This window comes from Drosophila kikkawai, chromosome 4 (assembly GCF_030179895.1).
Source record: "Drosophila kikkawai strain 14028-0561.14 chromosome 4, DkikHiC1v2, whole genome shotgun sequence".
Classification (NCBI taxonomy): Eukaryota; Metazoa; Arthropoda; class Insecta; order Diptera; family Drosophilidae; genus Drosophila; species Drosophila kikkawai.
The window spans coordinates 59,841-74,367 of NC_091732.1; the positions used below are offsets into that span (position 1 = coordinate 59,841).

The 14,527-nt window shown below is 43.8% G+C and overlaps 1 protein-coding gene across 1 annotated transcript; it reads left to right on the plus strand.

Moving 5' to 3' along the window:
- Nucleotides 1-3,499: 3,499 nt before the first annotated feature.
- LOC138929043 (uncharacterized) lies at nt 3,500-3,916 on the plus strand. The gene has a single exon (XM_070287642.1). The coding sequence runs from the start codon at nt 3,500-3,502 to the stop codon at nt 3,914-3,916; it is 417 nt and encodes a 138-aa protein (XP_070143743.1).
- Nucleotides 3,917-14,527: the final 10,611 nt, after the last annotated feature.

Consider the following 14,527-nt stretch of genomic DNA (forward strand, 5'->3'; position numbering starts at 1 on the left):
CGACAGTTCACGTCCTGCCGACAATTCACGTCCTGACGTCCTGCCGACAATTCACGTCCTGACGACAATTCACGTCCTGACGACAATTCACATCCTAACGATCAAATCCTAAGGACAATTCAGGTCCTGACGATCAAGTCCTAAGGAAAATTCAAGTCCCACGAGTCAAGTTCCCCAACTCTTGGAACAATCCTGGGCATCCATTGAAATAATCCTTCCACTAGAACTCAGAGTCTAGTGTGTTCTCCAAGTCAATTGAACAAGTGCTAATTTTTTAGACCACAAACGGTTGCGAAACGGAGCGTATCCAGCTTAAAAGCGAATAAAACACTCCCAACGGGTCAAGAATATAGCACTTTTCAACATGACTAGCATGGAGGAGCGAGCAGCCACAGAGGCGTTAGACTTGCAGGAAGAGATCAGTCAAGAGATCTCAAAACTGATCCGCAATTTCAAGAAAGATTCTGCGGAGAGGAAACAAAACCCAACATACTTTCAATCTAAGTTGGCCGCAATCGATGAAGCGTGGAATCGATTTGCGGAAAATGACCGTAATGTTCTGGAGAAATATAGAACCTCGGAATATCTAAATTTTTACAAAGACTGTCGTGACTCATGCGACAAGTATCGAAGCGCCATAACTGACGCAATGGCTCAAACTACGAGCCATGCCCAAGGAAACGCAGACGCTGCAAGCATACAGCAGCCTGTGGGCAAACTCATGTCGGCATGTCGCCGACAAAGAGCCATATCAGACTCTATCCATCGGGCTCTGAAAGAATTTTCAGAGACTGGAAAAACCATTACAAGTGATTTGATAAAATCACTATGGTCACAAGTTCAGGAGATCCACTTCGCTGTTCATGAGGAACACGAAGACCCGGTCAGGGGAGGATACGACATGCAGTCATTTCTCCGACTGGAAAGGGATATCCAAAAGGTGTTAGGGGCAAAAACTAATGCATCGAGCAATGAAGATGTACACTTGCCCAGAGTTAGCATCCCCAAATTCGATGGGGATCTACTCAAATGGACGCAGTTTTTTGATTTATTCAAATGCATGGTCCATGACACCAACATGCCGACAGTACGGAAAATGTGGTATCTAAAAACCACCGTAACTGGAGAGGCAGAGAGATTGATAAGACACATCGATCTAAAAGAAGAAAATTACGCAAGCGCATGGGGCATATTGGTTGATGAATACAACAATCCCCGACACGTAGCCGACACGATTCTTAATCGGCTCTTGCAACACCACACGAATAGTGACGATCCGAAATCACTGAAAGAGTTGTATATAACAACTATCGAGTCCCTGGCATCATTAAGGGGACTAGGAATCGATGTATCCAGCTGGGATACAATATTGATTGCTATCATCAAGCAAAAATTGGATATTACTAATAGAGCCTTGTACGAACAGTCGTTGGATGGTTCTCGACAACTGCAAGGTCTCGACACAATACTTAACTTCCTCGACCAGAGAATTCGCGTACTGGGAACAGGAAAAAGAAGTCAACAAGCAAAAAGGGATCAGAAGGGGCCAACATGCACTTCTGCCAGCGCTGGAAAATTTCCAAGCTGCCCATTTTGCAAACGGAATCATTGGCTATACAAATGTGATGACTTCCGTAATAAACCAATACCCGAACGACTCAATTGGGTACAAAAACAACGAATGTGTGTCAACTGCTTCAGCAGCGACCACAAGGCAAAGGAATGCCGAGGCCGTTTGTGTTTTAAATGCGATAAAAAACACCATACACTGCTGCATCTTGAAACGTCATCAGGTGCAGCAACTGAACCACAATCACCTTCTGTAGGGGCAGCAAGTAACAAGAGTTACAATCTGCTGGCCACAGTCAAGGTATCAGTGAAAGCAAGCAATGGTCAGGTGGCCACTTTCAGAGCTCTGCTTGATTCAGGATCACAAATAAACTTGATCTCTGAACGAATGGCTTCAAAGCTATCATTAAGGCTCCACGGTACTTCATTACGTATCGAAGGTATTGGAGGCAATCCTAAGACTAGTCGAGCTAGAGTAAATGTGCAAATGAAATCAATGCATAACGACTTTACTCAGCAAGTCGAGGCTTTCGTGTTACCACACATTATAGCCGATCAACCGGCTCATCAGCTAGATCCAACAAATCTACGACTCCCTCAAAACATCGCTTTGGCAGATGCAAACTTTGATAAGCCAGGAAAAATTGACATGCTTATCGGAGCTGAGCACTACTATTCGTTACTACTGCCAAACCAGATGATGTTAAAACCAGGCGGCCCGGTCCTACAGAATACTAAACTTGGTTGGATTGTCGCCGGGAAAGTATCTGCAGAAAACAACCAAGCAGCAATTTGCGCGCCTGTAACCACAGAGGACCAAATCGACACGCTTTTGGAACGTTTCTGGACTTTGGAAAACCTAGAAACGGAAGAGAAACCAAAATCACCGATAGAGGCTCATTGCGAAAGACACTTCCTAGGAAATCTCCAATTCGCAGCAGATGGAAGGTTCATAGTAAAGCTTCCCTTTTCTGAGCAATCATCAGCCCTGGGGGCATCGCAGAAAACTGCAACTAACAGGTTCCTGGCACTAGAGCGCAGAACATCACCTGAAGTCTGGAAAGGTTACGTAGATTTTATGGACGAGTATGAAAGCCTTGGACACATGAAAGAAGTGCCTCCCACAAGGATACCTACGGATCACTACTTTATTCCGCACCACTGTGTGCTAAAACCCGAAAGCAGCACTACAAAACTACGGGTAGTGTTCGATGCTTCCTGCAAGACCACCAGCAACAAGTCGTTAAATGATATTTTGTATGCTGGACCCACCGTACAGAGCGAACTGTTTGCAATTTTACTACGGTTCCGCACTCACAAGTACGTGTTCACAGCCGATATAGAGAAAATGTATCGCCAGGTATGGATACATCCTGATAATCAATTTTATCAATTAATCGTCTGGCGAAAGAATCCATCAGACGAACTCAAGTATTATCGACTTAAAACCGTAACATACGGTACAACATCAGCTCCATTCCTAGCTACAAAATGCTTGGATTACTTGGCTGAGAAAACCAAAAAGAATTTACCGCTTGGAGCAGCCGTGCTCAAGCATGATTTTTATGTTGACGACTGTCTCACAGGAGCAAATAGCATCCCAGAAGCAGTTCAGATTCAACAAGAGCTAAACAAAATACTGCTACCAGCCGGATTCAAGCTCCGAAAGTGGTGCTCCAACAATGACGAAGTTCTTGCACAAATTCCAAAGGAAGACATAGTCAACCACGTCAAATTAGACGAAACCCTTCAACACTACAGTGTGAAAACATTGGGTTTGATCTGGGTACCAAATAAGGATCAGCTATGTGGGTGATCCCAAAAAAGTGAAGCGTCAACCATCACCAAACGAGTGGTGAGCTCGGAGGCATCACAAATTTTCGATCCACTAGGACTATTCGCTCCTGTTGTGGTAAAGGCTAAGATATTCATGCAAAGCCTGTGGGAGCTGAAGATGGGCTGGGACGACGAGCTTCCTCAACTGCTGCAAACTGAGTGGAAAAATTATCGTGCTGATCTACAAGCATTGAACAATTTGCAAATTCCACGGCACATCTTTGACGGAAAGGTGCCCATTAATCAGGAAATTCACACGTTTGTCGATGCGTCAGAGCGGGCATACGGAGCAGCAATCTATGTCCGAGCCACATATAAGAACAATCAAGTGTCTGTTCGGCTACTGTGCTCAAAGTCAAGAGTAGCGCCGACAGCAAAAGAGACGCTGCCTCGCCTGGAACTATGCGCCGCAGTATTGGGAGCAGAGCTAACCCACAGGGTGAGGAAGGATTTACGTATAAGGTACCTGGATACTTATGGTCAGATTCGACTGTGGTGCTGTCCTGGATAAACGCATCAGCATCATCATATCACACGTTTGTGGCAAATCGAATCGCAAAAATCCAAGCTGTTTCAGACCAATCTCAGTGGCGTCACGTGTCATCAGCTAACAATCCAGCAGATGTACTATCAAGAGGAATTGCCGCCAGCAGGTTAGCAGAACACAATCTATGGCTATATGGACCTCTATTTCTACATGGCTCTCGGGACAAGTGGGCTCAGGTACCAACTACCACCCCCAGCGATCTAGAACGCAGGCTCAATCACATAAGCTTGCCCACATGTCAAAATGAAATTGGCAGTGTACTCTACAAGTGCAACCACAGCAACTCCTTCAATAAGCTACAACGTATTGTAGCATATATGATGCGGTTCTGTAACAAGAAAAACAGATCACCCACAACTACATTGTGTGTCGGTGAGTTAACCAATGCAAGGACCATCATCCTGCGAACTATCCAGCAAATTGATTTTAGTGCTGAATACAAACAACTCCGAATCCACAAAACATTGGACAAAAAGAGCTCGATTGTCTCCCTATGTCCTATAATCGGAAACGACGGACTGATCAGAGTCGGAGGTAGATTAGAAGAATCTAGCCTTCCATATAACGCGAAGCATCAAATTTTGCTTCCATACAACGATCCACTTGTGAAAATGCTACTGCGAGAGATGCATGAAGAGAACATGCATTGCGGGGCTCAAGCTCTAAGAGCCATTGCCAGACAACAATATTGGATTCTCAATGATAAAACAATGGCAAAAAGCATAATTCACAGCTGTGTCAGATGTACAAAGGCACGGCCCAAGTTGATGCAACAAATCATGGGCAACCTACCAGCTGACCGAGTAACACAAGCTCGGTCATTCTTTAACTCTGGTGTTGACTACTGTGGACCGATTTGGATTCATCACAAACTACGTGGAAAAGACCTGATAAGGCATACATTGCAGTCTTCTGCTGTTTTGCAACAAAGGCAGTTCATCTGGAGTTAGTAAGTGACTTGACAACATGCATGCATTTTTAGCTGCTCTTCGACGATTTTTGGGTCGACGCGGAAAATGTCAGACTATTCACTGTGACAACGCAACAAACTTTGTCGGTGCCAATAATCAATTGAAGGCCCTAGAGGGAGCTATATCCACCGACAAGGCTCAAGAACAGATTATAAACCATTGCAATAAAAAGCAAGTGGAGTTTAAGTTCATACCGCCCCGAGCACCATCGTTTGGCGGGCTTTGGGAAGCTGCGGTGAAATCTGCGAAGCGGCTTCTAGTATCAGTCACAGCCACAGCGTCATTAACATTTGAGGAGCTTAACACCGTAATCGTGGAAGTCGAAGCAATCCTCAATTCCCGACCGCTGACACCAATGTCATCTGATCCAACAGATACATCAGCTCTGACTCCTGGCCATTTTTTGATTGGTGAACCGTTGACCGCCGCTCCCGATGCAAATCTAGCCTCACCAGGGAAAACGTTGGTGAAAAGATGGGAATTAGTGTCCAGATTAAAACAAATGTTCTGGGACCAATGGTCTATGGAGTATCTACAAGAGCTTCAAATGCGCAACAAGTGGAAAACCGCATCACAAAACGTGAAAGAGGGACTACTTGTGCTAGTCAAGGAAGACAACGTGCCTGTGATGAGTTGGCCAATGGGACGAATAGTGAAGACATATCCCGGTAAGGACGACCATGTCCGAGTAGTAGATGTAAAGACTGCATCTGGGATCTTCAAACGGTCAGTAACTCGTCTCGCGCCACTGTTAAAAGAAGAAACAGCCGTTAAACGTCCGCACAGTTCCATCGAAGATACAACGGCAAAGGATGAAATGCCTACACAGAGGAGGAAGATATCACCTTCGATCCTTCCAACCCTGCTGGCAATGTTACTCATTCTGCCACTAGCGTAGGACAACAAACAAAGGTCACGCATTTCACAAATCAGCCAGGACTGTTCTATGAAAGAATCGGGACCTCTAGAATGGCAATTTCAGACTGGACCATCATTGTATATTACGACTTGCAACCATATTGGAGTGACATGAGAGTATTGGCTGCCGGGATAACTGAACTCAAGCACAAGTGTTCAGAATTACAAAACGTCAATGCATGTAACTCTATATATGCACACTTTCTGCACGTACATGCCGAATTGCAAGCCGGAAATGAGCTTATTAACCACTCACGGCAGCGAAGATCACCGCTAGATATAGTCGGTAATGTGGCGAACTCATTATTTGGCGTGCTGGATTCCAAATATGCTGAAGATATGTCCAAGGTCATAAACGATGTCAAATCAAACGAGGACGTACTCATGATGCTATTGAAGAACCAAACATCAATCTTGGATTCCACTATAAATGTGGTAAGGAAAAGCAATTCAGCTACCAACGACCGCATACGAAACATAGAACAACAAATAGATGCTCTCACCAGAGAACGAGGAAAATATCAAGGCAATTATCTGCAACAAGCATTCATGATCCTGACAGCCCAGCTCACTCTACTGGCAAATGGAATGCAGCGAATGCAAAATGAGATAACCAACGTCCTTACCGACATTCGCCACCGAACAATTAGTCCCATGCTAGTTTCTCCCCAACAATTAAGGGATCAACTTGATCAGATTAGGGAGCACATCCCACCGGATCAACAGCTGCCAGTCTCTTCAAATGACGTAATACAACTCTATCGAATCATGCATGCCGAGGGAACAACAACCACTGACCATGTTATCTTCAAAATAACGCTGCCATTAGTATCCACAGCGCAGCAAGAAGTTTTCAGCGTCATCCCCATCCCTGCATGGAAGGCAGGAAGCTGGCATGAATTCAAGCTCAAAACAAGGATCATAACTGTCAATGCCCATAGAGATCAATTCATGGGACTAACTACTGACGAGTTTGATCAATGTCTACAATTGCCAAAGGATGAACACATATGCGTCAATCATCAAGCTACGTTTAGCGTAGATAATCGATGTGAATTTCAGTTGTTCAATAACAAGACTGAAACGGAATGTGAGACTGCTAAATCGAAGTCCGATTTAATGTGGTCAGCAACACATCAACGAAACAGATGGATGTTTGCAACCCACAGTCCGATCGAACTGCAGGCGGTATGCACGGGAGTTCCCTCCACAGTACAAATGGAAGGAACAGGCTTACTATCACTCGCCGCAGGTTGCACGGCACGCAACTCAAAAATCAGCGTTAGTACATGTAGCACAAGCCGCAGCGAGACAAAAGCAGCATATGTTCGTTTTGGCAACATCACCAAGATAAACATAGAAGAGACACCGAAACCAGGCGTAGAATCGACGACCAAGACAGCCGACGCCGAATTACGCGAATTAGATGCCCTACAACAACAACTGGCCAAACTAAAAGATGCGAAGTACGAAAATCAAGTCAGCGTTGTACACCATCATCAAGTAGCCTCCTATGTGGCACTATCAATATCAATACTACTGATCGTGACCCTGAGTCTACGATATCGACGAGGCAATTGGAGAACACCACAATGCGGCCCCAATCCCCGGACAACAAGTGACCAGCCAGCACCCGAACCTACCCCACGGAGTTTTTCGTTCGACATTACTGAAGGTTGAACACCCGTTCAACGGCCGGGAGAATGTTCAGTCGCTGCAATATATATATAATTCATAATCATAACATTACATAATCTGTAATTCGTCAGTCACAGCACTCTCATATGCAGCCAAAATAAAGTATAGATTACCAGGTCAAGCGCATATGTAGATTCTGCTGACGACGATGAAGTGGAATGGAGCAATACAACCTACATTATTCTTGCACATCAACATTTGTAACCAGAAGCATATTCGTTTCCGCATTCACTAGCAACCTACATTATTCTTTATCATTAATATTCGTAAATGCAAGCACATTTGTTAGCTATAAATATCGTTAAGTTTGAATCAATAAAACCAGTAATCATCTGCAATTCAAAGAGATCTTTACTCCTCCAACTGCAGTCCACCTAGTTCAAGTGCTGGGTGCGACACAAACAAGGCAATTAGTTTATGTGCTATTTTGCCAGGCATCGAAGCCTACTCACACTAACAAACACTCATACAAACAGCCATTCTTTTTTTTATGATATATAAGAATCAAGAGCCCACCGAAAATATCGCCGCAGCTCAAGAGCCCGACGTAGATACCGCCGCAGCTCGTCCAGAGCCCGAACAGCGTACCGGCGCAGCTCTTCAAGTGCCGGAAAACATTACCGCTGAAGCTCTTGACGAGCTGCGGCGGCACCTAAACAGTTCTGCCACAAATTTTATAGACCTAGCTGTTAGAATGAGCAACCCAGGGCGGCTGTTGGTGTTCGCGCAGGGAGGGTCGGACCTGTGCGACGAGGAGTTCGACCAACACCAACTGGAAATGGAATGGGAGGAGATTTCCAGCATTCACTTCGAAAATTAATTGTCTTTTTTTTTTTGTTATGTATATATGTAAGGAGGTGTTATGGGCATCAGTTGGCAGCCCATACAAATATCGGCAGGAGTCGTGTCTTCAAGAGGGAGTCGCTATCGTACATCACTAGAGAGAGAGAAGCCGTCGAGAAAAGTTGCAGAAGTCGTAGCGTCGTTTATAGAGCAGCTAAAATAAGTTGTATAACCCTTCAAAAGTCGCGATAATAAGCTGTCAATATTCTAATCAATCGCCTAATACTTTGTAAACCTAAATATAATCCTTATAAACATATAAATATAATAAACAGATAATCCAATTATCTTACATGGGGGCTCAACCGAAGCAGCAATTGAAAGAGTCGAAAAAAGTACAGTTGTGTGTGTGAGCGTCAGTCGAATACAGAGGACAGAGACATAACAAGAACGATCAAGTTGCAGTTTAATAAAACGTTGTAATAATGATTCGGTCTGCGAAGAAGAACAAAAATCACAACCAGAATAATCAACCCAAAACCCGAAGTGGACAACAGCATGTATCTCAAGATCCAGTAAACGCAGAAGTCAAAGAGATGGATTTGAATACAACATTTTTCTTGCCGCCGAACGAAGTAGAAGACCAAAGCGAAAGGGATGAAATCGGCAGGAATGAGATTGAAAACTTTGCAGGTGGCGGAGCAGCAAATTCAGAATTTCACCACACGCTGAAATTCACAACAGGCCATGGAGAAGTACCCAACAACAACGAACTGAGCGAAGTGCTCAAACTACTTGCAGCGAAAATTGGACAAAGCGATTCCAACAGGAATGCCATTCCAATTGAAAGCTTCTCTAAAGTTGTGCCAGATTTTGATGGAGTTTCAATCCCAATTAAGCAGTGGCTAAAATGTTTTGACGAGAACGCGGATGCCTATGAGCTGACCACCAAGCAGAAATATGTGAACGCACGTATGAAGATGAAGGGCACAGCTAAGTTATTTCTCGAATCTACAACCGTGTCAACGTATGAGAATTTAACTGCTGTATTGTTGGATGAATTTGATAAATCGCTAAGCAGTGCTGAAGTGCACAAGCAGTTGGGAGAACGAAAGAAAAATGAGAACGAGAACTTTCATGAATACGTATTGCATATGCGAAAGATAGCAGCTCAAGGATTGGTTGAAGATGAATCGGTGATCCGTTATATTGCAGATGGACTAAAGCTGAGTAACGATCTTAAATATCCTCTTTACAGTGCGCCCAGTTTTAAGGAGTTGCGCAGCCGATTTGAAACGATCGAAATGATGACAAACCAACAGCCGGACGAAAGCAAGTAGTGCAGCAGAGTGACGCCGGCAAAGCAGTAAAACCAGGGAGGCGATTCGAGCACCAACAAAACCAAAACAAAAGGTATTGTTTTAACTGCGGCTCACCCGAGCATATGAGAGCTGAATGCAAAGAGGAGACTAAATGTTTTAAGTGCAGCGGCAGTGGGCACACATCACGCAATTGTAGAGGAGAAAATCCAAACATCGGTGTGATCAGCGAGTCAAGGGAGAAGACCCTTACCATCAACAACAAAAGCGTTTCCTGTCTAGTCGACACTGGTGCTGACGTGTCCCTTATGCGATTCAGGACATATAAGGAGAAGTTCGCTGAAAATCCACTGCAGAAAAGTTTTGCTAAACTGTACGGTCTCGGAAATATTGCGACAACTGTACTAGGTGCGTTGAATGCGCAAGTGGAGGTGGATGGAATGGCTACTCATCATAAGTTTCTCATCGTCCCTGATTCCAAAGTCAATGTCAACGTAATCATCGGCTTTGATTTCTTGAAGAAGTTCACAGTTGTGCTGGAGAAAGGCAAATATGCTTTCACTGGAGGAGATGATGCCGAAGAAGCTCGTGTACAACATAATGTCTACAACGTTGTAAGTCAGGATACAGAACTAGATGTTCCACACAAATACAAAGCAGTCGTCAAGCAGCTAGTTGATAATTACAAACCGTCGAAGGAGCTAACCTGTCCAGTAAAGATGACAATAATACCGAATTGCAACAAAATGGCATTTAGGGAGCAGCCTAGCCGATCATCAGCAGCAGAACGAGAGATAATTCGCAAACAGGTCGTGGAATGGTTACAGCAGGGTATCGTACGTGAATCCCATTCTGATGTTGCGAGTAAAGTTGTCCTAGCTAAGAAGAAGGATAACACATACAGGCTTTGCATAGACTACCGCGTTTTGAACACAATGGTTCTGAAAGATCGATTCCCAGTTCCACTCATAGAAGAAGTGCTTGATAAAATGCAAGGTGCGAAATATTTTTCAGTCTTTGACCTCAAGAATGGTTTCTTCCACGTCGAAATTGATGAACCGAGCCGAAAATACACAGCGTTTGTGACAAAGGAGGGACTTTTCGAATTTAACAGAGCTCCATTTGGATTTTGTAATTCGCCAGCAGTATTCGTGAGGTATGTTACATATATTTTCCAGCAGCTGATCAATGAAGGTATTATGGAGATGTACATATACGACATTGTTGTTTTTGGACGTACAGTCGAAGAATGTCTTAACAACATGCAGCGAGTCCTAAAGCAGGCAGAGCAGTACGGCCTCGATATTAAATGGTCGAAATGCCACTTTTTAAAAGAGCGTATTAATTTCCTTGGCTACGAGGTGGAAAATGGAGAGATTTGGCCTGGGAAAGAGAAGGTTAAAGCCGTTAAAAATTTTCCAATGCCGATAAATATCAGAGGTATTCAAGCTTTTCTTGGTTTGACGGGCTACTTCCGTAAGTTTATTAAGAATTACGCCCTCATCGCTAAACCCCTAACGCAGCTGTTGAAAAAAGATTCGGCTTTTAAAATAGAGGGAGAACAGAAGCAAGCAATAGAACAACTAAAAGCAGCCCTAATAGATGAACCTGTTCTCAAGATTTGGAGCCAAAGCGCTAAAACACAATTGCATGTGGATGCATCTAAGCATGGATTTGGTGGAACGCTACTGCAGCAACACGATGGCAAATGGCACCCTGTTTTTTACTGGAGCAAGAAAACAACGCCACAAGAAGAAAGGCTTACAAGTTACGTACTTGAAGTAAAGGCAGCTTACCTAGCAACGAAGAGACTTCGACATTACTTGTTGGGAACACACTTTGATTTAGTCACTGACTGTGCAGCATTTAAACAGACAATCTCCAAGAAAGATATTCCTCGAGAAGTGACGCCGTGGCTGATGTATCTACAAGATTTTACCTTCAATGCAGAGCACCGAGCAGGAACCAGAATGCAGCATGTCGATAGCCTGAGTCGTTTTCCTGTGATGATCGTTACGTCGGAGGTGCACGCACAGATCAGAAGAGCGCAGCAGAATGATGAACATCTAACAACAGTGAGGGAAATTTTGAAGCAGAAGGCGTATGCAGATTATGTAATCAAGAACGACATAATTTTTAAACAAATAAATGGACAAGATTTGCTGGCAGTACCAAAATGTATGGAGAAGGAGATAATTCAGAATGCACATAACTTTGGCCACATGGGAACTCAGAAGACCATACACGCAGTTCAGCAGGATTTTTATATACCACACTTGGAAAAGAAAGTAAAGCAGGTAATTTCGAACTGCATTGAATGTATCACTCACAACCAAAAGCTGGGTAAACAAGAGGATTTTCTACACGCAATAGATAAAGGCGACATACCACTTTCAACATTGCACATTGATCACTTAGGTTCGTTGGACTTGACGTCGAAAAGCTACAAGTATATTTTCGCAGTTGTCGATGGTTTTTCGAAATATACGTGGATATTCCCTACTAAGTCGACAAACGCAGAAGAAGCTATCCGCCATCTGGAATCGTGGATTTTAATATTTGGCAGTCCTCAAAGAATAATCAGCGATAAAGGAGCTGCGTTTACATCACATTCTTTTAGAGAATTTTGCACTAACAACAAGATTGAACATATCGAGACTACAGCAGGCGTACCAACTGGCAATGGCCAAATCGAACGGGTCAACAGAGTTATTATTTCTGTACTCTCAAAGATGTCAGCAGCGGAACCAGCAAAATGGTATAAATACACATCACAAGTGCAGCAGGCTATAAACGCACATGTCCACGCATCGACTAGCTTCACACCCTTTGAAGTTATGTTTGGTCAACGAATGAGGAATAACTCCAGTCCAGAGCTTATGAGGATCCTACAGGATGAAATGCTTTTAAACCTACAAGACGAACGCAATCGAATTTGGCAAGAAACTAGGCTACAAATCGAAAAAGCTCAAGAAACCTATAAGAAGAACTACGACAAGAAGAGAAAGGGACATCATGGCTATCAGTTGGGTGATCTAGTAGCCATCAAAGCAACGCAGTTCATAACCGGAAGAAAGTTGGCTAATAAATACATCGGACCATATGAAGTAACTCAAGTAAAACGAAATGGCAGATACGATGTCAAAAAAGCAGCAGAATTTGAGGGTCCACTACAAACATCTACAAGCGTTGATTTTATGAAGCTGTGGCGCTATTCTTACTACGAAGAAGATGACGATCTGAGTGCTGAGGAGGATGATACATCTGGGGCAGATGTTTTGCAGGATGGCCGAATGTAAGGAGGTGTTATGGGCATCAGTTGGCAGCCCATACAAATATCGGCAGGAGTCGTGTCTTCAAGAGGGAGTCGCTATCGTACATCACTAGAGAGAGAGAAGCCGTCGAGAAAAGTTGCAGAAGTCGTAGCGTCGTTTATAGAGCAGCTAAAATAAGTTGTATAACCCTTCAAAAGTCGCGATAATAAGCTGTCAATATTCTAATCAATCGCCTAATACTTTGTAAACCTAAATATAATCCTTATAAACATATAAATATAATAAACAGATAATCCAATTATCTTACATATATATGTTAATTGTATCTGTCTGTAAATATGAAGTGTAAAATATATATTTTGTAAGGTTGTCATTTTTTCCTTTACCTAGGACCTAGGGGCGCCCTCTCCGGCCTGTCGCGTTACGGGTTAGTGCGTCTTCCGGGTATAACGACGTAAAATCGTCGGTCCCTTGAAAGTCGCTATAACCGGACTCTACTGTATATCTTCATCATCTCGTCTCATCTTCGTGTTTTTTTTTATAGATATGTCGCTTGCCGGTGGTCACGATAGGGGTTATGGCCATTCTTTTTTTTATGATATATAAGAATCAAGAGCCCACCGAAAATATCGCCGCAGCTCAAGAGCCCGACGTAGATACCGCCGCAGCTCGTCCAGAGCCCGAACAGCGTACCGGCGCAGCTCTTCAAGTGCCGGAAAACATTACCGCTGAAGCTCTTGACGAGCTGCGGCGGCACCTAAACAGTTCTGCCACAAATTTTATAGACCTAGCTGGTAGAATGAGCAACCCAGGGCGGCTGTTGGTGTTCGCGCAGGGAGGGTCGGACCTGTGCGACGAGGAGTTCGACCAACACCAACTGGAAATGGAATGGTCGGAGATTTCCAGCATTCACTTCGAAAATTAATTGTCTTTTTTTTTTTGTTATGTATATATATGTTAATTGTATCTGTCTGTAAATATGAAGTGTAAAATATATATTTTGTAAGGTTGTCATTTTTTCCTTTACCTAGGACCTAGGGGCGCCCTCTCCGGCCTGTGGCGTTACGGGTTAGTGCGTCTTCCGGGTATAACGACGTAAAATCGTCGGTCCCTTGAAAGTCGCTATAACCGGACTCTACTGTATATCTTCATCATCTCGTCTCATCTTCGTGTTTTTTTTTATAGATATGTCGCTTGCCGGTGGTCACGATAGGGGTTATGGCCATTCTTTTTTTTATGATATATAAGAATCAAGAGCCCACCGAAAATATCGCCGCAGCTCAAGAGCCCGACGTAGATACCGCCGCAGCTCGTCCAGAGCCCGAACAGCGTACCGGCGCAGCTCTTCAAGTGCCGGAAAACATTACCGCTGAAGCTCTTGACGAGCTGCGGCGGCACCTAAACAGTTCTGCCACAAATTTTATAGACCTAGCTGGTAGAATGAGCAACCCAGGGCGGCTGTTGGTGTTCGCGCAGGGAGGGTCGGACCTGTGCGACGAGGAGTTCGACCAACACCAACTGGAAATGGAATGGTCGGAGATTTCCAGCATTCACTTCGAAAATTAATTGTCTTTTTTTTTGTTATGTATATATATGTTAATTGTATCTGTC

What these genes read in the sequence shown, in the direction of transcription:
- LOC138929043 (XM_070287642.1), top strand. Translation starts at nt 3,500, where the DNA reads ATGCAAAGCCTGTGGGAGCTGAAGATGGGCTGGGACGACGAGCTTCCT.